Below are 26107 nucleotides of genomic sequence, written 5' to 3'. Positions count from 1 at the left end.
CATTTTATTTTATCAGTTTCATCTTGCATTTCTCTGTAGGCTTCTCCTGTCTATTGATATGACATGATTGATGTCAATACTACATCGTCAATCCCGCGGGAATACAAAAATGACGTCTACAGAATATTTTTCAAATTAAAAGTGTTCCTTATTTGGAAAAATGCTACCCTGTACTACAGTCTATGTGTTAAAACAAATGACAATATAGTTTTCAGTTATATTGTATTGTGAGGCATAATCATGTTAATAAAATAAACCCTGTTTGCCAAGCCGTTTTTCCTTAAAGAATTGTAACATAAAAACACACTTCTGACACTAATGCTTTTATTTTGAAAATAATGTTAACTAAACCGGAAACCTCATTGCTTCCGTTTACTGCGAGCTTGGCTGTTCGTGTTTTGTAAAATGACCAATCATACTGGAATACTGAGCATATGCGCTTGTTTTATGTATGTAAATGCAGAGGCGGGCGGGGTTAAGGTCACGTCACAGATAATAACCGGTCACGTCGGATTTTTAGCCTTATGAAACGACTGAAGACTCAAATCGAGGTCACTCTTTGTGAGTACTTCCTTTTAGCTGTCAACACCGAGTGTTGAGGGGTGGTGAGTACAACTAGGCGACACAACAGCAGTGTAGAAAACCGATAAGCCAGATATCATTTGTAGTATATTGTTTCGCACACAGCTAAGTTTGGGTAGGTAGCTAAAGTTTGCTGGGTCGGTGTCCTCGTTATACTGTTAACTATTACTAAGCTAACGTTAGCTAGTTATGTGTAGGTGAAGTTATCCTGGAACTAATCGTTCAACTAACCATATTACTCGACTAATATTTTGTCTGTGGATATGCTACTCAGCTAGTTCGTTGCTGTCTATCAAATATTAATGTCCTGCGACAATGCTAGTCGCTCGTGTCCTCGTATCATTCAAAATGTGTAGTTGATGTCAACTGTGACAAGTTGTCACAACCCTCTAGCTTCATAATACCAGCTGATTATTGGGGTCGGACTAGCGAGTCATTAAATGCCATTGTGACATATGGCTAAGTTTACGACTCTACTCAATTGCTACCTTTGCACTCATTACAGTTAGGATACTGTAGCTGAATGACTTGTATCCCAGTCCTTCTGAATGTGGTGCAGGACATGACCACACAATATACTGCAAAGACTGTAATAAAATGTGATTAGCTTGTTCTATAAAGGGAAACCGTTTTTCTTCCACATATAAACTAGGTGCTGAGTGAACGCAGACAGAAAAAAAACTTTTGGGTGCTGTGTTCTAAGTCTGGAAACAATGTATTCAGAAAGTTTTCAGAACTTTATTCGCCTCAAAATGACGAAATAAAAACGTAGAAAATATGTTAATTAAGAAAACGTGAATATCACATTAACCTTGTTTTATTAGAGGTGTGTCACCTGGGATATATTTCCAGGCTTATACATAGATGTTTGTATTTAATTTACAAACTGTCGGTGGAATAAATCATGAGTCTGGGTGGGGATCCCCTTGGCAGGTTGAACGTCTTTGCCAACTGCAGTAGTCTATATTGTCTATTTTCTGGTCACTCACTCTTGTCGCTTTCAGGCGATGAGAGGACTTGGTTTGCTCAGGTTAGAAATCTTTTTTCTCATAGTCTGATATGAGGAACCTCCTTCTGCCTGCCATCTGGGCCATAAACCCGATATCATTGGAGTACTGCAGTGATGAGCGTCCTTCTGAAGGTTCTCTCATCTCCACACAGAATTTCAGTAAGAACGACCACTGGGTCACTTCTACTAAAGTCCCTGCTCTTTTGGTTGATTGGATGGCCTGCTAGTTCAAAAGTTTCAAGAGTCCTGTTTATTCCAAACTGCTTTCATTTAAGAAATATAAAGGCCATTCTGTTCTTTGGAATTTTCCCTGCAGCAAAATGCTTAGCATGCTTTGCAATGCTGCACTGTTTCTGATCACTGCAGGAATTCTGACTTACCCTGGTTTTTGCTTTGACGTGCATCATCAGGCATGAGACTTTATATAGGCAGGTGCCTTTCCAAATCTAGTCTGGTTAATTAAATTTACCACAATTTATCAGTCAAGATTTTGAAACACTTCAAGGGAAATCAAGAGAAATAGGAGTTAAAGTACACAAGGAGTTTTTTTTTTTCATTAGTCGTTTTTGTTTTTGCTGTGATATCGCAAGGTGTGGGAATTAGATTGTTTGTTTTCTTTAAAGGGTATTCAGAATAACTCCTATATTCTTTTCTTTGTCAGGTATGGCTGAGATTTAGAGGCAGATGTGAACCAAGTGAAAGCCCTGCCATCAATCCCCAGCACATCCATGTGTATAATTTTCTTCAAGTTTGACCCCCGGCCTGCATCCAAAAATGCCTACAGGTAAGGCAGTTAAGTCATGCATTAAATATACAAGGACTCGAAGCAAGTTCTTGATAAACAATAGAGCTGTCTCATATGACTGTAGGTAATAAAGCAAAAACAAGGTAAGCACAAAAAACAGGTATCAGCAAACCCTCTCGAGGCATTGTCAGCCACAGAACTGCACACTCTGAGCAGAGATTTTAGTATCTTGCCTAAGGACACTCCAGCAGAGACTCTAAGTGCAATATTACTCTCCTAACCTCGTAAATCAAGTGTGTAGCAGCAAGTGGAGAAACATTGTGGTTATGTTAATGTTATTGCCATCTCTGTGCGCTATGTTTTAGGGGGCGAGGTGATAAAAACTCTATAGAACATTTATGTTCTCATGCAGATTTATTATGTAACTGTTTGGGCCAGTTTTAATATTTTACTTAGAGCATATTTCTCAAAATTCATAGTTAACATGCAGCTACCAAACTCTTGCAATGTTTTTTCACATCTTTGCTGTGATTCCCTCACAAAGCCGGATACTCCCTGCAGCTAGGAAAGTTAGAAACAGCCTCTCTACCAATTTTATGAAAGCACTGACTCTTTGTGCAACCTCCGTGTGCCCTACCCAGCAGTAAATGCTAACTTCTTTTAGTGAACAGCACAGATCGGTGTAGTACAAGCAGTCAGTGTGAGTTACAGCCTGATGGTATGTGGAGCCCCAGCTTATTATAATCCCCCAGAGCTTGAGAGCAAGCTCTCTGCCAGGCCATTGTCCATCTTTGTCCTTCCCTCTGGGAGTCTGACCTCACCTAAGGAGATCACAGCAGAGGTGTGTTATGAGTACTGACTCAGACCTGAACCTGGGGAAAGGTGAAACGCACTGTGTCCTAATGCAGCATCATGTCTGCTATTTATAGACTGTACTGGCTGCAGAAGCAGTTTCTTTTTCTCAGGCGAATGTGTAAATCAAAAGGAATATGCAGCATGCTAAGATAAAATTGGATTGAAGGCAGAATTAAAGTTTCATTAAGTGCAATTATTATAGCGCTCACAGCACAAAATGACAGGAATGGATCTGCGGGAGTTAAATGGGTTAATATTCCACACAAATGACTTGCTGATTACCCTCATGCTGAGATCTCTGTATTCAGAAATGCAATTTCTAGTCTCCACTGTGTTTTTCTTCACCAGCTGCTCAGAACAAAAGCACTGCAGCAGTCCACCAAATAGCATTGCAATATGATTTTGACCTGGATATATTGTATCACTTCTCATTAAGGTTAGTCATTTAAACATAATATAAAAGTGCCACTTACAATCCCTTTAACCAAAAGATGATGCTGATGTACTAAACAAACAGCATAATGGCAGCCCTTCATAGAGCTTTTGTAATAGTTCTTTATCTCATGTTGCTCATGGCTCTTTGCAAGTAAATTATAGTATATGATAAATAGATTGGTTCTTATATAGCACTTCTGTACTCTATTTGAGCACTAAAAGAAGAATACAACATGTCTCATTCACCCCACATTCATATAAGCACTTTCTTCTATTTCTAAGTGCTTAGAAAACCACCAACCCTCTGATCAGTAAATTACCTGTCCCACCTCCTGAGCTGGAGCCACCCCTAAGCATGTATTCATGATGTAAGCATGTTGACACTGTAACTGAACAGCAAATAAAATAATTGATCCTCTTGGGATAAGGTCACTATATACGATGGCAGCATGCCTGTTAGGTCATCACTCTGACACAACCTTAAATGTCTCAACAACAATTGAAGATGTCCATGCTTTTGGTGACTTTCGTTATCTCCAGAGGATGATAATGAAAGTCTAGTGACTTTGGTGATTCCTTTATCTTTCTAGACCCACCATGAGGTTAACATTAACATGCCTTGGTGTAAATTTATCAAAGGCTCAGGAAATTATCCCATGGGAGCCACATGTGTTTGGATACATAAGTCACTGTGTTTGTTGAATAGAAAGAAATCAAAGTTGAGTGTCAATGAGCTTTGATAGCTCTTTCCTTACCACTGTGCCTCCTACATGATCCAGCTGGCTGACTCACGCTGTGATCCGAGCAAGTTGCATGGGATTTGCCCCTCAGGATGCAAAAGCAGATGCTCTCTTCCTGTGTAGCATCATTAGTGTTAGCTTTGTTTTCAGGAGCAGTGGTGGCTCATAAAGCACCATGGGAACGGGCTGTCATTAGCCTTTGATACACAGAGGTCGACCCCTGTTATGTCATTTGGCCTTATTTGTTTGCTTTTAACAAGATGCAAGCTCCTATGTTGAAGGAATAATAGGAAGACCATTAGAAGCTTAGGAATAAAACATACATTTGCAGGTTCTGATGCATTTCACTGACCTCTGTGGCTTTTAATGATTTGTAATCATATGACAGCAGTCTTTACCTCAATACATCTAAAGATGAAGTTATAAAATTGCTTGAAATATTTAAAAATATTGAATGAAATGCAGTGGTTTACAAGCAGTTTAAACCCTATATTTATTGGAAATGGCACAAAAACTAAATAAAACCAAACCTTTTTTTAATGTATGGCATTTTTTTAAAGTCAGTGCCAGCAACAAGCAATACTTTCCAAAAAAGTTGGGACAGGGGATGTTTACATCTGTCCTTAATTTAGTTTAGTTATTTATTTATTTGACTGTCAGAGACCATGAACAAAAGCATTCATCTCTTAGGAGGAGTGATGCTTTATAACAGATTTAGCTACTAGCTCATTTCCATCTGCTGTCCCTGGGGAGGCAGATGCAATAGTAAATATGACATACAAATATATATCCAAGCAACTCGATATAAAAAGGATTATATTATCAAGCAAACATACTCAGACTAACAGCCCCATCCCCCTTGCTCCCACCACACACTGAGATTTAAATTGTGCATGTTTGGGGGCACATATATATACAGTCATGAAGAAGAAATGTTGTCATGGAACTCAGTCTAAATGCACCTGGTGATTCAGTAGCTTGTAGAACCACCTTTAGCAGCTATAACTTAAAGTCATAGTTTTCTGTATGACTTTTATCAGTCTCTCACATCATTGTGAAGGAATTGTGGCCAACTTTTCTTTACAATATTGCTTTAGTTCTTTGAGATTTGTGGGCATTCGCTTATGCACAACTCTCTTAAGGACCTGCTACATACAGGTCTGGACCATTTCAGCACATTGATTCTTTTCTTTTTCAGCCATTCTGTTGAAGATTTGCTGCTGTGCTTGAGATCATTGTCTTGTTGGATGTTAGATGGAGGGGTTTTTTGGTTTTTCTTTTAAAGGTGACAATGGCCAGACATCTACACTGTAGTCTTGTTTATCTGAAGGACATTGTTTCAGAAGCCTTGGGATTTAGGAGGAAGAGGCTTTCTCCTGGAAACCTTTTCAGACACCCATACTCTGAGTGGTAGCACTTGGGTTTTCTGCAGTTTCTTTAAGCATTGCATCGTCTGACGTTGGGGTGACTTTGCAGCTCCCCAACTCTTGGTAACATTGCGGCATTGTATTAACACATATCTGAATGCTCCAGACCAACAAACAGTTAAAACGTCCACATTTATAGAGGCGCTCACAGTTTCTGAAGAACAGTTAGACAATTGGAGTGGTGTAGTTAGCAGCACCTCCTATTACTTACCCTCTTCAATCATATGAAACAATAGAGTAGTACTTAGTTACAGGTTTTCTAACTGTGGAGATGCTATTAAACGATTTCTATAAGCAGGCTAGACGTCTGAGTGAAAAATTGCTTGTAAAAACATAACATTTTTTTATATTTCATTTCATACTGCCCCAAAAGTTTTTGATAGGTGACTACAGATAGGCAAGCTCTTTCACAGCAAAGCCCTGCTGCTGTATACAGAGATTTCTCCAGAGATTTTTTGAATCATTTTAATAATATTCTGTGCCATAGATAATTCTACATAGTTTGGCATTAAGATGTATTGAAATGCTTTATCTGTATTTTCAATGCATCTTTTCACAATACGAAGCCACTCCCCATATGTACTTAAAAATAAGACAGATGCTTTTTATTTGTTTATGTTATTAATTTGCTGCTATAGTGCAGATTATTTTATTACGCAAATTGCATGAAATAGAGAGGTTACCTTTTTCATCAAGGAACACAGTCAATGTTTACTGTTTTTCATAATATCTGAGTAGGAAAGATGGGCTGTGTGAAGCTGTGTGATTGTTGGGTCTTAACTGCTAAGTGAGGACATACTAGCCCACTACAAAAATGACAAAAAGTGACCCGTGAATAAAGGCACATGTTAGAACAGGTGTTGCATTAGATACAGGTCACAATACAGTGTTTTGCTGTTAATGGTTGTGAGCATAATGGCGTCATTACAATCTGATTCACTCCGAATAATAATAAACTGTAGGTCAAAGTTTAGTGCAGCGCTTAACTGACAGACAGTCTGTGTCAGACTTAAGAGTCCCATTGAAGGGGATTTATTGGAAATCAGATCACACTCTTGTTCAGGCTATTCGCTCTTGTTTGCAGCAGTAAATGTTTGTCTCGTAGCCTTGCTTCGACAATAAAAAACAAATTTAAAATGGAATAAAACACCTGCAGAGGTTACGTGCATGTGGCAGACACAGCCAGCTTTGCAAAATGAGATTGAGATAAGATGATTTACTTGTAAAATACTATTTCAAATTGTTTTAACCCCTTAATAGCCTGCTTTTTATCCGCTTTAGGTAGCTCCTAACAGCAGTGGGGTTATCCAACACTTGATTCAAGCTATTTGATAGTTACAGAGTTTAATAGTCATAAACTCTCATTTATGTGGCTGTGTCAGTACTTAGAGATGCTCATGCATATTTCTCCAAAATTCAACCTGGTCTATTTCAAATGTTCAGAATCTTTGAGCTCTTCATTCTAAATATTTACAATACAATAATATGTATTGTATTCTAGTTTCTTTGTTTGTTTTTTAAGATTCAAAGTGTTTTCAGTTGTTTCTAAAAATGAATAAAACCACAAAGCCAAAGGCATTGGAGTCATTTCATAAAAAACATCAGTGATTTCCTCCCACGAGTTACATGGTCTCAAAATACATAAGAGTAGATGGGAATTTGTTGCTTGTTGCTCAAGAATTTGGCTTCAGATTGTGAAACTTGGAGCTGGTGTAAAATTGATTTTCTTGCAAAATTTCACATGACTAGCTGCTCTAGTTGGGAAATAGTGATGAAACACCATACTTCAACCCCATCCCACGTACTACAGGGATCTGTAACTGTTCATCCGTCCATCAATCCATCCATTTACTACTGCTTATACGAGTTCAGGTTGCAGGGCCATCAATGTAACCAGAGACCAGTGTCCAATCCACACAAGACACTAAAATCCTATGTCTCCTCCTGTGGTTGATGGGCCCACAGGAGGACGGACCTATGGAGTTTCTTTGGGCTTGCTTTTCCTATCCTGGGCCTCATTCCAGGATGAGACCCCTGTGACTCAAATCCAACCACTGCAAGAAGGTTACAATTCATTTTTGCACGTCTTCATTAAATAAACCTGTTTTATATGGAGGGACTCAATCATATCCAAAAGCCTGCTGTATATGGATAAATTCTCCAAACTTGAGCTCCTGACTCTATTGCCTTTTGCTTTTTTCAGTTACATTCCTTTTGATCCTCTTTACTTTGGTCATCTTCAAAGAAACACCTTCTCTTTGCAGCCTTGACCCTTTATATTCTCTCCTCTGGCTCCTGCTCAATCAATTTAGAAAATGAGATGCTTAACGTGAGTGCTTCTGGTTGTATCTGAGGACTTTATTATACTGAAAATGTGAAAGTTGCACTGTAACAGTCTGGGAGCTTATTTTTTACACTGACCTTCTGGCCATAAACCACAAACGCTTACTGTTTTCATCATTACAGATGCTGTATGTATATATGTACTGTAATTATATAAGTCTCTAGTGGATAATAGTAGCATATGTTCTTACCTTCATGTTAAGATCAAATGAATTAGACTCACCATATGATAGAAATATTCTTTTTTTTTTTCTTTTTCTTTTTTTTAAATAAATGTCCCATAGGCGAGAGAGGGTATACAAAGCCAGTGTCGATTGGTTTGCCTACATTCACTGATGATGATTTCACATAAATAAGCATATATTGATATATATTGATATCAAATGTGGATTCCCAGCCCTTAGGATAATGTTATGTTATGTTATGTTATGTTATGTTATGTTATGTTATGTTATGTTATGTTATGTTATGTTATGTTATGTTATGTTATGTTATGTTGAATACCATGCATTTGTGTGCGATTGTCAGTCCAGGAGGTTGGACAGAGAGATGATAGAGAGACTGTATAGGAGCACGAAGAACCAGGTGAGCAAATAGGCAGGTAATGAGGTTAGGTGAGAAAACAGCTCTATTTCTAGTTTGCATCTTGTCCAGGTGTATGGAGTGGCAGGGTGGTTCTTAGGCACTACAACAGGTCATCCAACTAAATGAATTGCTTTTTAACATTGTAATGCAATGTTGTAATTGTATTGTAAAGGCATTGTATGCATGGCATTATGATTGGGGGCTGAGCCCCCTTTACAAGTTTTAACCTGTTATGTTCTCAGGCTAATTTTGGCTGCAAACAGAGATGAGTTCTACAACAGGCCATCCAAAGCTGCAGACTTCTGGGGGGCCAGCAATGAGATCCTCAGTGGTAAGCCTGTACATATACACTTGAGACCACCAGTCAAGCTTTTCACTAAACAGCAGTAATTTCTAAAGCTAAAGCTAACACAAATTAGTGAAAAACTTTCTTGTATGTTTTGTGTAAACGTGTCTGTTAGAATTTAATTGCTTATTTTGATTAATATATGCAAGGTTGGTTGGCTTTTTAGTACTGCTTAACAAACTTTACCTGTAAGAATAAAGAGCTTTCATTAATCAAGGAAAAATCCCTTTCCTTCACCTCAAAAATCCATCGCAGAACATCCCCACCCACAGCAAACTACATTTAATTGACTGATGTTCAATACACATTATGGCTAATCAGAAAAAAATCAGTCTTCTGTTTTTCTGCTGAGGGAAGAAATGGTGCCATATCCTCGTTGTTCGCCAGTCTCCGCTCCCCTTTGTAATAGAGGGGTCAGAACTCGACTAGTGGGTTCTTAATTGATGGCTGTTTTTATGCAATGTGACAGGAATAAATGGCTCTGTCTTATCTGCAGGGCTGGGGGATGAACGGGGCGTGAGTGTGGTGGGTGGGTAGCAGTAGGGCCCTGAAGGAGACGTAGCATGGCGAGAAGGGAAGTAAGCTATTGGTCCCAGTGGAATTTAGCTAGCTTTCCATCCACCCTCAGAGGAATTCGACCATTTGGCTCTCGAGGTCACTGACTGTATAAGTGGACCTGTCTTTATTGATCACCAGGAAGTGCTGCAAATTTGCAGGGCCTGACATTCTTTGTGTCAACTGGAGGAGAGGGATGTAGAAAGAAAACATTCATTTATTGATGGACTAAAATAATTCCTGCCATCACTCTTATGAGATTTCATTCCAATTGGACAACATCTTGAAGGTTATATAAGTTTTATACTTCCTCTGATTGTGATGTCAGTGACACAGAAAAAAATATTTTCTATTTGTGCATCTTAATGTGGACTAGATTTCTTACTGCCACTCAGTCTATCTACTATATGAAACAAGCTATTTAAGCCGCTCTCCCTTTGAGACTGCTCTCCCTTCAAACCTAATTTCTTTTGATTGGCAGTTTCTTCCAAACAGAAGGTTTTGCACAGTTGGGGGGCGGGGCTCCTGTGTTCACAGCCAGAGCTGTGTGCCTAAAATGGTCATATTTGGGATATCCACTGCATATAGAACTATGACCACACACACACACGCTGACGTTTTGAAACTTTGTCTACTTTTAATATCCACATTTTTAACATTTGTGCAAACAGCATGATGTCAAATAGGTAAAAGCATAATAAGACCATTTCAAAAATAATATGTAATATATATTTGCTACTAATATCAGAGAAACTTCAAATTTCCATTACTAATTATTTATTCTTTTTTCTCTTTTTATTATTTATTAACATTTTTCTAACTGTAGAATTCTTTCCCTTTCACATCTTTTGCATATTGCATGAATTTATGTGTTTTTTTCTCAAACTAGCACTTAGCTGCAGTGAATAATTAAAAAGTCTGTTTGCCATATGATTAGTGACAAATGACCTAGTTCTTTCTTGAGTTAATCATTCGTTACCCATCATTTGTTCTTGTTAAGGAAAACTGGCATGCAAAAGAAGCAGGGTATACTGAAGAATCTCTGTTATTATCCGTTAAAATCGAGTCATACTCTTTTCATGTGAGGTCTGATGCCCCTCTCTTTTTAAAAATACATTGTAACTCTGTGTTTATCAGGCCTGGACTTGGAGCTAGGGAAGGAAGGGGGGTCATGGCTGGGGATCAGCAAGAGGGGCAAGCTGGCTGCCATCACCAACTACATGGAGGGACGTCCTAACCCTGATGCACAAGGACGAGGTAATCAGCCATGAAAATGTCCCAAGTGCCCCTTTACAGCCTCAGTGTCTAGAATCCATGTGATAATATAACTGATTCTAAGGAATAAGTAGTACACATACATTACATACATTTCTTATTACGTTTGCTAATTTGCAGGATTTCTAGTGTCTCACTATTTAATGGACAAGGATCAGGACAGCTACTCCTACCTGAAGAAGGTGTCGTCAGAAGGCCACCTGTACAATGGGTTTAACCTCATCACAGCTGAGTTCAAGTGAGTAAAACGTGTTGTGAAATCCATCTGCATATTTTCTATGCACTGATAAAGCTGATTCAAATAAGTATATCCATCATGTGGATGTTTACACTAACATTTAAAAACAGACGCTATCCACTGTTGCATTTCATAAGATGAAATATTTTCCAGAGTGAGAAGAAATATGCAAAATAGCCACACTAGGCTGTATAATGTGTGTCTTCTCACAATCTAAACAGTAAAGGAGTCTCTTTTTTTTTTTTTCTTCTTTTTTTTTTTTTTTTACTGGGCTTTAACTTTGTTCCTCTGAATTTTGGCCTTACCACGGAAAGAAAACCACAAAAGCAACATCTTCATCTTTGGAGTGCCAGCCAGGCAGAACTGAAAAGACACTGAGCTGCGAACGAGCCAGCATTAAAATTCCAAAGGAACACCTGTTCATATTTCAGGGCTATAAACAAAGAAACTCTAGACAGCATAAAAAATAACGAAGGCTTTTTCCCCTCCCATGTGCTTCACAAGCCTGACTTGACTGAATTTGATGATAAGCATAGAAAAGAAAGAAAATGGGCTCAGTGCACACTCGGATAGCTGTCAGGTTGTCGGCCCATGTAGAGAGCTGCAATATAGTGAAGCCATACTGTTGTCTTAGGGAGCTGGAGCATAGTGTAGCTGATGTAAAGGCAATATTACCTGAAATTACAAAAATGTGTAACATAAAAAGTTTGCTATAAAGTGTTGACGCTTGATGCTGTGCTGCTGATGGTAGAGAAACCGCTCCTGACGGGAGTACAGCCAGCTCTCCTGCTGATAACATTATGTTTTTTTTTCCATCCATCCATCCATCTTCATCCGCTTATCCGAGGTCGGGTCGCGGGGGTAGCAGCCTAAGCAAAGAGGTCCAGACCTCCCTCTCCCCAGCCACCTCCTCCAGCTTGTCCGGGGGAATACCAAGGCGTTCCCAGGCCAGCCGAGAGATATAATCTCTCCAGCGTGTCCTGGGTCTGCCCCGGGGCCTCCTCCCGGTGGGACATGCCTGGAACACCTCGCCCAGGAGGCGCCCAGGGGGCATCCTTGCCAGATGCCCGAACCACCTCAGCTGGCTCCTTTCGATGTGGAGCAGCAGCTGCTCTACTCTAAGCCCCTCCCGGATGGCCGAACTTCTCACCCTATCTCTAAGGGAGAGGCCAGCCACCCTTCGGAGGAAGCTCATTTCCGCCGCTTGTATCCGCGATCTCGTTCTTTCGGTCACTACCCACAGCTCGTGGCCATAGGTGAGGGTAGGGACGTAGATCGACCGGTAAATTGAGAGCTTCGCTTTTACACTCAGCTCCCTCTTCACCACGACTGACCGGTGCAGCGTCCGCATTACTGCAGCCGCAGCCCCAATCCGTCTGTCGATCTCCAGCTCCCTTCTCCCATCACTCGCGAACAAGACCCCGAGATACTTGAACTCCTCCACTTGGGGCAGGAACTCATCCCCGACCCGGAGTGGGCACTCCACCCTTTTCCGGCTGAGAACCATGGCCTCAGATTTGGAGGTGCTGATCCTCATTCCCGCTGCGTTACACTCGGCTGCGAACCGCTCCAGTGCGAGCTGGAGGCCCTCACCCGATGAAGCCAACAGAACCACATCATCCGCAAAAATCAGAGATGAGATTCTGAGGCCACCAAAGCGAAAGCCCTCCGCCACTTGGCTGCGCCTAGAAATCCTGTCCATAAAAATTATGAACAGAACCGGAGACAAAGGGCAGCCTTGGCGGAGCCCATCACCCACCGGGAACGAGTCCGACTTATTGCCGGCAATGCGAACCAAGCTCTTGCAACGGTTGTATAGGGATTGAATGGCCCGTAGCAATGGGCCAGACACCCCATACTCGCGCAACACCTCCCACAGGACGCCCCGAGGGACACGGTCGAATGCCTTCTCCAGGTCCACAAAACACATGTAGACTGGTTGGGCAAACTCCCATGCACCCTCAAGTATCCTCGAGAGGACAAAGAGCTGGTCCAGTGTTCCGCGACCAGGACGAAAACCGCATTGTTCCTCCTGTATCCGAGGTTCGACTAGCGGACGAACCCTCCTCTCCAGCACCCTGGCATAGACTTTCCCGGGGAGGCTGAGGAGTGTGATCCCCCTGTAGTTGGAACACACCCTCCGGTCCCCCTTCTTGAAGATGGGGACCACCACCCCGGTCTGCCAGTCCACAGGTACTGCCCCTGATCTCCACGCAACATTGCAGAGACGTGTCAACCAAGACAGCCCTACAACGTCCAGAGCCTTCAGGAACTCGGGGCGGACCTCATCGACACCAGGGGCTCTGCCACCAAGGAGTTGTTTAACTGCCTCAGTGACCTCGCCCCCGGAAATCGGTGGGTCACACCCCTCATCCCCAGACTCTGCTTCCTCCCCGGAAGACGTGTCAGTGGGATTAAGGAGGTCCTCGAAGTATTCCTTCCACCGCCCGACAATTTTCTCAGTCGACGTCAACAGCGCTCCGCCAGCACTATACACAGTGCAGGTAGAGCACCGCTTTCCCCTCCTGAGACGCCTGACGGTTTGCCAGAATCTCTTCGAGGCAGTCCGAAAGTCTTTTTCCATGGCCTCTCCGAACTCCTCCCACACCCGAGTTTTTGCTTCAGCCACTGCCCGAGCCGCATTCCGCTTGGCCTGTCGATACCTGTCGGCTGCCTCCGGAGTCCCACAGGCTAACCAAGCCCGATAGGCCTCCTTCTTCAGCCTGGTGGCTCCCTTCACCTCTGGTGTCCACCATTTGGTTCGGGGATTACCACCACGGCAGGCACCAACCACCTTGCGGCCGCAGCTCAATGCAGCAGCTTCGGCAATGGAGACGCTGAACATGGTCCATTCGGACTCAATGTCCCCAGTCTCCCTCGGAATGCTGTTGAAGCTCTGCCGGAGGTGTGCGTTGAAGATCTCGCGGACTGGGGCCTCTGCTAGACGTTCCCAGCACACCCTCACTACGCGTTTAGGTGCACCAGGTCTGTCCAGCGTCCTCCCCCGCCACCTGATCCAACTCACCACCAGGTGGTGATCAGTTGACAGCTCAGCCCCTCTCTTTACCCGAGTGTCCAGAACATATGGTCGCAGGTCTGGTGATACGATTACAAAATCGATCATCGACCTACGGCCTAGAGCATCCTGGTGCCACGTGCACTTATGGACACTCTTATGTTCGAACAGGGTGTTCGTTATGGCCAAACTGTGATTAGCACAGAAGTCCAATAACAAAGCACCGCTCGGGTTCAGATCAGGGAGGCCGTTCCTCCCAATCACGCCCCTCCAGGTCTCGCTGTCGTTACCCACGTGAGCATTGAAGTCTCCCAGCAGGACAACAGAGTCTCCAGGTGGAGCACCTTCCAGCACCCCCCCCAGGGACTCTAAGAAGGCTGGGTACTCCGAACTGCCACTCGGCGCATAAGCGCAGATGACAGTCAGGACCCGTTCCCCGACCCTAAGGCGCAGGGAACAAACCCTCTCGTCCACCGGGAAAAACCCCAACGTACCGGCAGCAAGCCGAGGGGATATAAGAATACCCACCCCAGCCCGCCGCCTCTCACCAGGGGCAACTCCAGACTGAGACAGAGTCCAGCCCCTCTCCAGGAGACTGGTTCCAGAGCCCAGACAATGCGTAGAGGTGAGCCCAACCATATCTAGCCGGTACCTCTCAACCTCACGCACCAACTCAGGCTCCTTCCCCACCAGAGAGGTGACATTCCATGTCCCTATTGCCAGTCTTGGCAGCCGGGGGTCGGTCCGCCAGGGCCTCCGCTCCTGGCCGCCACCCGGCTCACAATGCACCCGACCCCTATGGCGCCTCCTGCGGGTGGTGGGCCTGCGGGAGGATGGGCCCATGTCTCCTCTTCGGGCTGTGCCCGGCCGGGCCCCATGGACTAAGGCCCGGCCACCAGACGCTCGCCCTCGGGCACCCTCCCCGGGCCTGGCTCCAGGGCGGGGCCCCGGTAACCCTATCCCGGGCAGGGTAAACTGTTCCCTCGATATTCTTTTCATGGGGGTCTTCTGAATCGCTCTTTGTCTGGTCCCTCACCCAGGACCAGTTTGCCATGGGAGACCCTACCAGGGGGCAAAAGCCCCCAGACAACATAGCCCCTGGGATCCCTGGGACACACAAACCCCTCCACCACGATAAGGTAGCGATTCAAGGAGGAGATGTTTTTTTTTTTTTTTTTTAAATGACATCAGAAACAGCAGTATGCGACATTACGTGATGGCAGAGCTTCAGTTCATCCTTTGTCATTTTTTTTTTTTTTTTTTTTTTTTTTTTTTTAATAAATAGGACAGGGGGAATGAATGAGAGAGAGAGGGGGAGAGAAAGAAAGAAAACCAAAGGGGAGAAGAGACGGTGAGAAGGGGGGGGGAAGAGAGACAAAAAAAAAAAAAAAAAAAAAAAAAAAACTCCTGGGTCACCTGTATGGAGAAAAAAAACAAACAAACAAACAAACAAAAACAAACAGAGGAGACAGCAAACAACAAAGAGCAACATAATAATAGAGAAAACAAAGCACCATACCATCACAATAAACTAGCTAGTCATAGATATCAGTATTTACTAAGTAATAAACGATATTGTGCAGCACGCAAGATAGACAGCGCACAGTGTGCTTTGAGGCAGCAGCCAAGAAAGCTTTAGTCCGCGTCTGTGAATACCCATGTGTGCATACCTGTGTGGATCAGCATGCTTGCATTCCAAAGGTTTCTCCATGTAATGATCTGCTAGGGAGTGTGGGGGGGCCACAGCCCCGTCCTCCAGGGTGTGAAGCGGGTATGGAGGAGATCAAAACTCCAGACATCCAGAGGCCCCCAGAACACAAGAGACCAAGGAAGACCAACAGAGGGGCAGCCGCGCCACTGTCCCAGTAAGAGCTGAGGAGAGTCCCAGATGAGGGCTCGCCCAGCAGCCGCGGAGCAGAAGTCAGGGGGAGTTGCAGTGACGCGCCCGTGAGCTCCGCCGGCCCCCAGCTGCGCCTGAGTGACCGAGCCCTAGGCCGAGAGGCCGGGGGCACCCCACCTCCAAAGGGGCCCGAGCGAGCCCCAGGCCCCAGGCCCCGACAAGCGGCCGCCAAGGAGTGAGCCGGTGTGTACCCGGACGCCCACCCCCAGACACAAAGAACCACCAACACACCGACACCTGAGGGAGTCCGCCACCGGCAGGGGAAGTGGTGGTGGGTGGAGATAGGCCTCCAAACCTTGGAGGGCCTGAGGTGTCCCCAGAGAGGTGGCGTCTGATACCCAACCTGACATATAGACACAGACATACAGGCACACACAGACACAAACATCCATTCCCACCCTCATGCTCTCATATGCACTCACTCCACACTCAACCAACGTGGAGACAGACATAAAGAGACGCTGTACACATGATCACACTCCCCAAGCGTACTCTACGAACCGGGTCTAGGTACCCTTGCCCCTGGAGGGGGGAACTGCACCCAGACCCAGGTGGTGTTTCCCTTTTCCCTGCGGTGGGGGGAGGCAGACCGCCCCGACTCCGCAGCAGTAGGAAGGCTCCACACTCCAGACCGCAGTCGGACGGCCAACTCCTCCTCCTAGCCCCCCTGCTCCAGCAGGTCGCAGAGAATGGGGGTGAGAGAAGACTCCAAACCTCCCTCCACCCGCTCATTGTAGTGTTGATGCATGTGTGTTCTAAGGTGCAATTAAAACCCAGGAGGGCATGGAGCTACCTGCCAGAGAGCAGCAGGTAAGCGCATGGTCCCTCCTGCTAGCCCTCAATGTCTACGTGTATTTAAAATTGAGAGGTGGGCAACAACGCCAGGGGTGAGGTGTACACCCTGATGGTAATTTGGACTCCGTGTATCGTGCCCACCCCCAAGATCCTATATGTATGTGTAATGAGAGTGTGAGTAATGTGAATGTCTAAGTTGTGGGATAAAATTGAGGCAGAGGCAGCCAGAAGGGGACAGGGGGGGGTAGCCTCCTCTGCACCCTGGTGACACACCCCTACTAGACAGCATAAAAAATAACGAAGGCTTTTTCCCCTCCCATGTGCTTCACAAGCCTGACTTGACTGAATTTGATGATAAGCATAGAAAAGAAAGAAAATGGGCTCAGTGCACACTCGGATAGCTGTCAGGTTGTCGGCCCATGTAGAGAGCTGCAATATAGTGAAGCCATACTGTTGTCTTAGGGAGCTGGAGCATAGTGTAGCTGATGTAAAGGCAATATTACCTGAAATTACAAAAATGTGTAACATAAAAAGTTTGCTATAAAGTGTTGACGCTTGATGCTGTGCTGCTGATGGTAGAGAAACCGCTCCTGACGGGAGTACAGCCAGCTCTCCTGCTGATAACATTATGACTGCACCTGCCCAAAGGAAAGCGGGGGAAAGGAGAGTTCAGAGGTTAAAAGTTGTATCTCTGTTGGAGAAGAAAAAGTGGACTTTTCCTCCTCTTAACATAGCCTGAAGTAGTTTGTTATCCCCAAAAGAGCTTTCAGGATAGAGAAATATTTTGTTTTTCATATTATTTTCTTTGCCACCTAATAATTTCTACCAACTCCAATATAATGGATAAGGTGCTACTTTTTGAAACAGTATTGTAGGTTGGAAACATCTTCTGTGGCTTTGGTATTGCAAGTTTCAGCAATACAACTGAAAGACTTAAACATATCTCTGTAATGTAGTGGCTCATTCAAAGCTAAGCTTATTTATAGGGCAATATTTTATATGAATTATGAATACAGTTCTGCCAAATATCAACGTTTTTGATCAATATATATTTACCACATGCAGAAACCAATGTCACTCCTACATTTGTGATCATGGTGTATTCATTTTTAAAATGGCATAATAATAGTAGCACACATTGGCACGACAATGCACAAAGTGATGTATTTTAGATTGTTTGCACTATACTGAGATTCACTGTGTCTCAGTACCATCAATATATTAGGCTACATTCTGTGAAAGCATCATATGAGTTACTGTGGGACTCCTATCGTGCTGTTTGGCTGCTGAGCTTTAAGGTATACTGCAACTCTGGTTCACTTTAAATATAGTTAGCTAGACCTTTTTTGCTTCTCACGCTAATAATTTTCACATCATTTTTTTAAAGTATTTTGCATCTGAGAGACTAGATTTCCCAATCTCAGCAGACTTTGCACCTCAAACTGTGAAGAAAGCCACAAGAGTTCAGCATACCACTGAACCGAGTGAAATACGCACATGTGAGATTCCAAACAAACATGTATTCTTAAAGGTCTGTGTATATACTTGTGTATACCTGCACAAAAAGTCAGCTACTTGGAGCTTTATTTTCAGAAGTGTCGGTATCATCTGAGCCTTTGAAAGCTTTTTTTCCTTTTTCTTTTTTTAACCTAGGGGCAACCGTATGACATTATCTAGGTGGCTTAGCTGCTATTTTTGATCAGCTCAGAATATGCAGATGTCCCTGTTAAAACCAGGGGCAGCAGTTACATATGCACAATCTTTTTTAGTAAGCACCATCATTACCAGCCTGTTTGTTATCCACTGCAATGTGCCCAGCTGCCCTGAGGAAATAAGGCGTTTGGTTTCTTTCCGAATCAATAACTGCTGGTGGATTGACAGTAGCTTTACATGACAATTAGAGGCTTTTGGTTTCATCTGTAAGCACAGGCGTGATTTACGATGTGGCGACTGGTGGCAGTGGGGTCAAGATGTGCCACCTTCTTTGTGTAAGTCTCATCACTCTTTACAGATACATGAGAGCAAAACTGTACACTTAACATACAAACTATTTGATAATTTATTTATTGCTGCTTATTAATGGAGAAGTCTCACCAGGAATATTCTTTAATCATGTTGGATTGGATTGTGCATGAATAATTTGGTCTGTGGCAGCCTTGTATTTAAAGAAATGTCTACTGGGCCTCACAGTCGTGAAGCTAATGCCATATATATTTAAATTTTGATCTGACTCAGATATTCTCAGCTTGATGCTCTCGAGGCTCCATATCCAACACTTCATCTGACTTGTCTATAGCTCTGGTTTTTGATCCCACTTTAAGTCGCTCTTGCTTTAAAGTCAATGCCCAGAGATTATCCATTTTATTAAATATGTGCTCTGATGTTTGCCCGCAAAGAAATGCCTCCCTAATATGCACTTTCAGTTTGGCTGTTTAAAAAAAAAAAAAAAAAACAACTTTAGAAAGTGGTTCGATCTTATTGCCTCAAACCCTGTGTTGTAATTCTTGGCAGAAACTTGTTCGGGCTCAAAAAGAAACACAGCGGGGCAGCAGATACGCACATTCCACAGTATCAGGGGCGGATGAACTCTCAACATTTTAAAGAAACTGTACTGTGAGGATTTGTTTTTCTTCTCTCCAAAGTGCTTGTAACATCGCCTCTTGGGAAATCATATTCTGTTTTAGAAGAACAGAAGATGAGATTCTCCTGAGTGGATTACAATAAATAGCACTGCATGATTCACTCCAGATGTCTAAAAATTGCCATACAAATTTAAATGATGTTAATTTTTGCTCTCTGATTGTTTGCATGGTTGTATGCACAGCCTTTTTCTATCAGATGGGAGGTCTGAATTACAATACATCACTGGTATAATATAAATATTTGAAGTTCCATGTTTCCATACAGTATATGAATGTTTTACTAAGAACTACATCTGTCATGTATCTCTTTTCAATCAACATGGTGCCATCAGACTGACTAGAAATAGTTCCTTGCATTTTTACAGAAACATATTGCCAAAGCCAAAGTTGGAATCACTGATGGTGACTAGGCGAGATGTAGGAACACGTCCTATTCAATGATTTGCTGATAAATCCCAAAGTTTCTGTCTGCTATGATTATTTTTTTCCCTCAAAAATTACCTGAATTTCTTGAAAGCTCACTCAACCATCTCAGCCAACTACACTACAGCTGGTGATGCTCTGCAGCCTCAATATAGAGGACTCTTCATTAGAATACTTCTCAGCTAGCATACTGATTAACTCTCTGACTGAGATCTGAAAAAGCCTGTTTTTGACTCTTCCCTCTTTGTTCTCGCTTTGCCCGATGGTCCCGACCTCCTGCTGTTCCCTCATCTCAGCCCAAATAAACCCATGGCACACCTGATGGGACTTTCAACATTTTAGCCAGTTTCAAACAGCACAAATGGAACTCTCTCTCCATAAATCCTCCACCTGCTGCCACCATGGTCAATTTGATTTGATATCACACGCAAAGTGTGTAGATAGAGCCAGGCTGTTGAGGTATTGTTGAGTGAAGACCTCAATACCAAGACAAAATACTAGTTCAGACAATTTCATTTTTGCAGAGCAGACAAATAAAGGCTTCTCTCTCAGGTTACAGTGCCATCTGGTTCTCATTGACTGGCTACCATGTGCGTGCTTGGATGAGCGGTCACTGCTTTCGCCTTGAGTGAATATTGGCCAGTGCTGATGTGTTTATAGTTGTTGGTTTAAGAAACCATGCTCAGTTCTGAGGTTTAAAAGAGATACAAATATTTCAGCGAAATATGCGTGTGGTGTGAATGAGACACGGCAGGTCCATACATCAGTTTTTAGCCATCCTTATTGACCGCAGCTGCCAGACGCACATACATCACACCACAATACACCACAACAACCCCAATTCCCCGGCGGGCATGATTGCGGATGCCGTGCAGGTGCGTCCGCCCAGCACCGCGTCCACGCCCCACCACAATGCGATATACATTTAATACAAGCAAGATTATAAATGGTAAATGGCCTGTATTTGTATAGCGCTTTTACTAGTCCTCCAAAGCGCTTTACACACCATCCACCCATTCACACACTGGTGGAGGCAAGCTACAGTTGTAGCCACAGCTGCCCTGGGGCAGACTGACAGAAGCGAGGCTGCCATATCATGCCATTGGCCCTTCTGGCCCACACCAGTAGGTGAAGTGTCTTGCCCAAGGACACAACGACTGAGACTGTCCGAGCCGGGGCTCGAACCGGCAACCTTCCGATTGCAAGGCGAACTCCCAACTCTTGAGCCAACGATCGCCTCGATGAGCATTCGGATGGGGTCGGCAACTCCAGGCCTCGAGGGCCGGTGTCCTGCAGGTTTTAGATGTGTCCTTGATCCAACACAGCTGATTCAAATGGCTAAATTACCTCCTCAGCATGTCTTGTAGTTCTCCAGAGGCCTGGTAATGAACTAATCATTTAATTCGGGTGTGTTGACCCAGGTGATATCTAAAACCTGCAGGACACCGACCCTCAAGGCCTGGAGCTACCCACCCCTGTCTTACACCATTATGTTTGTGTACCCAGCCTGACTTAAGACAATGCTTTTCACCACATCATCATGTCAAACTAAGTTATTGGGGAATTTATCATTTTTATCGACTTTAATAAGAAAATTAACACCATAAACTAAAATTTCAGTTCATATGTAGGAGGAACATAAGCGCAGTATTTACACCTTTTTTGAAGCAGTCAGCTTTGAGTCCTTACTCCTTTCAGACTTGTTTGAGCTAACTGAAAAGCCTAAAAAAAAAAGATCTGATTTTGCAGGCACACAGCCCCATCAAAAATGGACATTTGAAGATTGGAAAACCAAGCCTGTTCTGATGGATCTTCTGTTCCACTGAGGCTGGCATGTCCGACAAGCATGTTTTTGTTTTTAAAATCAATTATTACCTAAATGTCAGGCTGATAGCATTGGCAAGCTTCTGTTTATTTTCCCTTGGGACGTCATATTCATTTGACTTAGCTGGACTCCTGGTTGTCCACATTCCACCTGCACAGGCTCTAAGCCCCACTAGTGGAGACAAACCCACAGTCTGAGAACCCCAGATGTAGGGGATGATTATGTAAATCAGATCAACATGGTGCTAAATCTGAAGGAAATGCTCAACATCTTGGGCAGTCCATGAAGAGAGGAAATGAGGGTGTGAATTATATTGTTCATGTTCCTGTAGAGCAAAATATAACTAACCACCTACAACTAAGAGATTTTTCAGCATTGTTTAACTGACCTGTTTTAATTGGTTATTCTGTAAATGATCAGAAATAGTTTCTTTCAGGCAAGTGAAGTTGAGAAAAATGTAGTCAGTTGAAATATTTGTTGTTGTTTTTTTGTTGAAAAACCAAGCAGGCTCATTTGATTATCAAAGCCGTTACAAAATAATGTTCTTTCAATTTACTAATTCATTAATAGACTTGTTTTTCTCAACGTGACATGAAATCTTTGTTAATAATGGCAAATATTCTCAGCTTGTGGTGCTAACAGGTCAGACCAAAGGCTGTCTAATATGTACTTTGGCTTTTAAAACTATTTAGTAAATGTATTTGCAGAGTAAAAGCCCAGCAGCATATTGTGCCCTTGTCTTGCCAGCTCTCAACTGGGAAACTTTCCAAGTCAGATGTTGAAACAGTGTTGCACCACATTTGAGATTGACTGATGCCACTGGTATTGCTGTCATAAAACTGACATCAAAAAAACGAATTCCACTACTGGTTCAAAGGCTTCGATCATAATTTATTATTCACTCTCCTGTACCAAGGCTGTGACAGATGCCCTTGATGTCGGATAGATTTTTTGCAGACTGAATAAATTCCCTCTAACTGAGGACTTTGCAAGGAGATCTAACACTGTAACTAAATGGCTTTTGTGGTAGTCAAGGGTATTTGCAGCACTAATTTTTACTTTGAGACCTTAATTTCACCCAGTTGTCCTTTGTGGATAACATCAAAATTGTTCTAGTGTGGTATAGTATTTTAACTTTCCCATTTGAATTGCGTCCAGCAATAACACAGGCTTCTTAATTCCTATTTTCCAGGGCTGCAAAGAAAATGCATCATTAAAAAATGCTATATGGTGCAGTTTGTTATTCTCTTTCACCCTCAGCGCTCATTTTCCATGTTTCCCTGAGGAATGCCCCTTTGAACTTTCTCTTTGCTCTATTTCGCTTTATTTCAATAGCCTCAAAGTCTTCTGACTCCTGACACAACAGTCATAATTAGACATAAACACGTTTGATTATCATAAAATGTCTAATTTCCCATCTTACTGTGTCCTCTCTAGAGCTAAACAAGACATTGTGTGTTACTATGGAAACAGAGGCAGCCCTGAACCCATCCATCTAAATCCAGGTCTGTGTTTTTAGTATGGTTGCTGTAGAAACCTTTCATACCTTTCCTCCTGGCCTATGGCTGGCTCATGTCAGTCTGACATTTCCGCAGTGAAATTGCTCTCAGATTGAAGAACACACCAGAAAGACGCTAGCAGAGCTTGCTAATGTTTAAATTTGTCTGTATTTATCTTGTTCCCCCTCAGCAGGAATCTACGGCTTGAGCAACTCGCTGCTGGATACTCCATGGAAGAAACTGCTGAAAGGCAAGCAACACTTCACCAGCGTCGTCAGCGACCAGACGCTCTCTTGTGATGGGCTGGTGCAAGAGCTGCTCAGTGTCCTTAATAATGAGGAGCTGTAAGTTCACAAACACCCACTTAAATCTCATTCAGCTGCAGTGCATTTTAAATTGTGTGAATGTAGGAGATGCCACTGAAAAAGCCTGATACTCTGCTCATGACCTGCTCTATGTCCTGAGCTACAGCCACCCCACCCCAACAACAGAAGCGACTGTTGTTGTTATTTTGCACTATCAGAGTAAAAGTGAATTGAATCATTCACTTTTACTCATTGACTATAGATTACCCATAGATGTGAATGTCAGTGCATTTGAGCTCTGTGCCAGACTGTCAACCTGACATAGGCTCCAGTCCCCCGGTGACCCTGAAACGGATAAGCTGAAGGGGGTGGATGGATTGATATATAAGATAAACAGGTGCAATCAATTGAAGCATAATTTAAGAAGAGGGTGAAGGGTGTTGTCTAATAGACCAATAGACATCCCTGTCAGTACCAGAGCCCGCTCAGCGTGGTTGACAAATTTGACACTAAATTAATTTTTATTGCTTTAGTTAACTAAAATATTTTCCATATCTAGTTTTAGTTTTTAATTTAGTTTAATATACTTTAATAATCTTGCACAGCTTTGAAGACCCTCAAATGAAATTCAGATATAAGGGTCGCTGTGAGGAGATCCAGCACATTAATCGGTCACACATGGAAGGTGGTTAGAACGGGACTTACAGGGAGCGATCACCAATAGCACTCAGCTAGAATCACTGCATTTGGTATAATCTGACCCAAGTTTCCATGCAGACACCCATACACTTAAAGGGTATTGGTGGATTTTATGGATCGCTCAGAAATGGGATTTGCTTCAAGAGCAATAAATAATGAAAAAAGTATTAATGCATGTGCAATTAAAACCCGACACGCTTTCTAAAGTTATCTGTTTTGTTGTTGTTGTTGTTTTAACAGGAACACACCTGATCCAATTCAGGAGACTCAGGGTGATGGTTATAGCAAGTCCATGATCCAGGCTCTGTCAGCCGTGTGTGTTCGCTCCCCTCATTATGGAACAAGGTCAGAGCCTTCCTCACTCACCAGATATCATTTCTCTCTCACCTCCTTATGTGTTCACTGGTGGTGACTGACACTGCTGTGCTAGACAGCAAGATCACAGAACAGTGAACTCTTGGCACACAAAAAAAATCCCCAGTGTAATCAATCCTCCACAGCAATGAAACACTGGATTATTGGGTACAGACACTCTCTTGTAGCCAAAAGGTCAGAGGGTTAGTCCTTTCCAAAGCTATCAAAACATCATTTAGCAGGGCAGCGGCAAACAGTGTCTGAAAAGTGACTTTTCATAACCACTGTCATACTTATTAGATATTAAATTTATAATTGTTTTCTTCTCTGTATTGTTATCCATTCAGAACCAATACAATTATCCTGATAGATGCAGAAGGGAATGTGATCTTCACAGAGCGCACCATGCTTGACTGTGACACAACCAAATGGAGCACCAGTTCTTTCCAGTTCAAACTGCAGGAGTGAAGACACAATGGAGGAAACCTACTCTGTGCCTTTCTGCATCATCTCTCCTTCCGTTACCTTTTCCTCACCATCTCCTTCAGCTGAGCCTCATGTGACCGCAAAGACTCATCAGCACTTTTTTTATTCAGCTAGTCACTAGCTGCCTCGTTAACATCAGTTTCATATATTTCTTACTTTTGATTTAATTTAAAGATGTATGCTAATTTTAACAAAAAAGCAAAGATGCCAAAGGACATTTAGAGTTTTGTAGAGGAAAATATTTTACCTACATGTCATGAACCTTCTCAAAAATTATAGCTTGAATGTAATTTGGTAAATATAAGATTGGTGTGATGCCATTTTCTGTCATGAACGCTAGACATTGTGGCCCTTTCACACACATGGCAAAAGACAGGAGATGATCTGTGTTAGGCACATTACATGCAGTACGTTATGACTGGTTCTGACATTAGTGGTTTTAAATACAGCTTGTCTGGGTGAAGTGTAGAAAAGCTCGTCTGCGGTGCATGAATACATGCTTTTTGGTGTCCGATGTAACCTTCCATCCATGATTTACATTTTATGCTCTATTTTCAGGCTGCAGGCTAAATTGGCATCCTATGACAAGTCCTAGGGTCACATATATTTTTCTAGAAGATTTAAGTTCACACGAGTCATCACCAGGATTACTGGCTACTTTGTAAGTTTCTGATTACCCTTTCATTGGTGTTTAGGTAATTTTGCGTCACAGCATCAAATGTTTCAATGCACTGTTAAATGCACTGGATCTTGAAAAAACAGCCTGAAAATAAATAACAGTTTATCCAAACACCTCTCTTTTTGATTGTTGCATTATGATTACGGATACAAAATAACTGTCAGGAACCATGTGCTCACACACATATCAGTATAGGCCTAGGAAGCTGGCTCCGCTGCTTCCTGTATGACTCTAGGATTTACCCACATGCAGGTGACGTATGAGTAATGTATTTATTAATGTGAAGAAAGCTTTTTGTAACCAGATTGAACCCATGGTTAATTTGACTTCTGTTCCCTAAAAAAAAAAG

General features: G+C 42.9%; 1 protein-coding gene across 5 annotated transcripts; it reads left to right on the top strand.

Moving 5' to 3' along the window:
* The first annotated feature begins 406 nt into the window (after nt 1-406).
* tango2 (transport and golgi organization 2 homolog (Drosophila)) lies at nt 407-25869 on the top strand. Of its 5 annotated transcripts, XM_024804542.2 has the most exons (10): nt 626-697; nt 1636-1750; nt 2253-2375; nt 8964-9052; nt 10760-10879; nt 11018-11135; nt 23174-23241; nt 23426-23579; nt 24480-24584; nt 24941-25869. In XM_024804542.2, exons 3-10 carry the CDS (start codon nt 2320-2322, stop codon nt 25059-25061), a joined length of 831 nt encoding a protein of 276 aa, XP_024660310.1. In that variant the 5' UTR covers nt 626-697; nt 1636-1750; nt 2253-2319; the 3' UTR covers nt 25062-25869. The 5 variants fall into 5 exon arrangements, with proteins under 5 accessions (XP_024660308.1, XP_024660307.1, XP_024660311.1 ...); XM_024804540.2 differs by lacking the exons at nt 626-697; nt 1636-1750 and adding an exon at nt 407-561; XM_024804539.2 differs by lacking the exons at nt 626-697; nt 1636-1750 and adding an exon at nt 437-605.
* The last annotated feature ends 238 nt before the right edge of the window (nt 25870-26107 follow it).

The sequence above is a fragment of the Maylandia zebra genome, linkage group LG12, assembly GCF_041146795.1.
Source record: "Maylandia zebra isolate NMK-2024a linkage group LG12, Mzebra_GT3a, whole genome shotgun sequence".
NCBI classification, from domain to species: Eukaryota; Metazoa; Chordata; class Actinopteri; order Cichliformes; family Cichlidae; genus Maylandia; species Maylandia zebra.
Note: the sequence above shows the minus strand (reverse complement) of the source record. Positions and strands in the feature narration are given on the sequence as shown.

What these genes read in the sequence shown, in the direction of transcription:
- tango2 (XM_024804540.2), top strand. Translation starts at nt 2,320, where the DNA reads ATGTGTATAATTTTCTTCAAGTTTGACCCCCGGCCTGCATCCAAAAAT. An exon ending in GCATCCAAAAATGCCTACAG is followed by an intron (nt 2,376 to 8,963) that starts GTAAGGCAGTTA and finishes TTATGTTCTCAG; the next exon opens with GCTAATTTTGGCTGCAAACA. An exon ending in CTCATCACAGCTGAGTTCAA is followed by an intron (nt 11,136 to 23,173) that starts GTGAGTAAAACG and finishes TGTCCTCTCTAG; the next exon opens with AGCTAAACAAGACATTGTGT.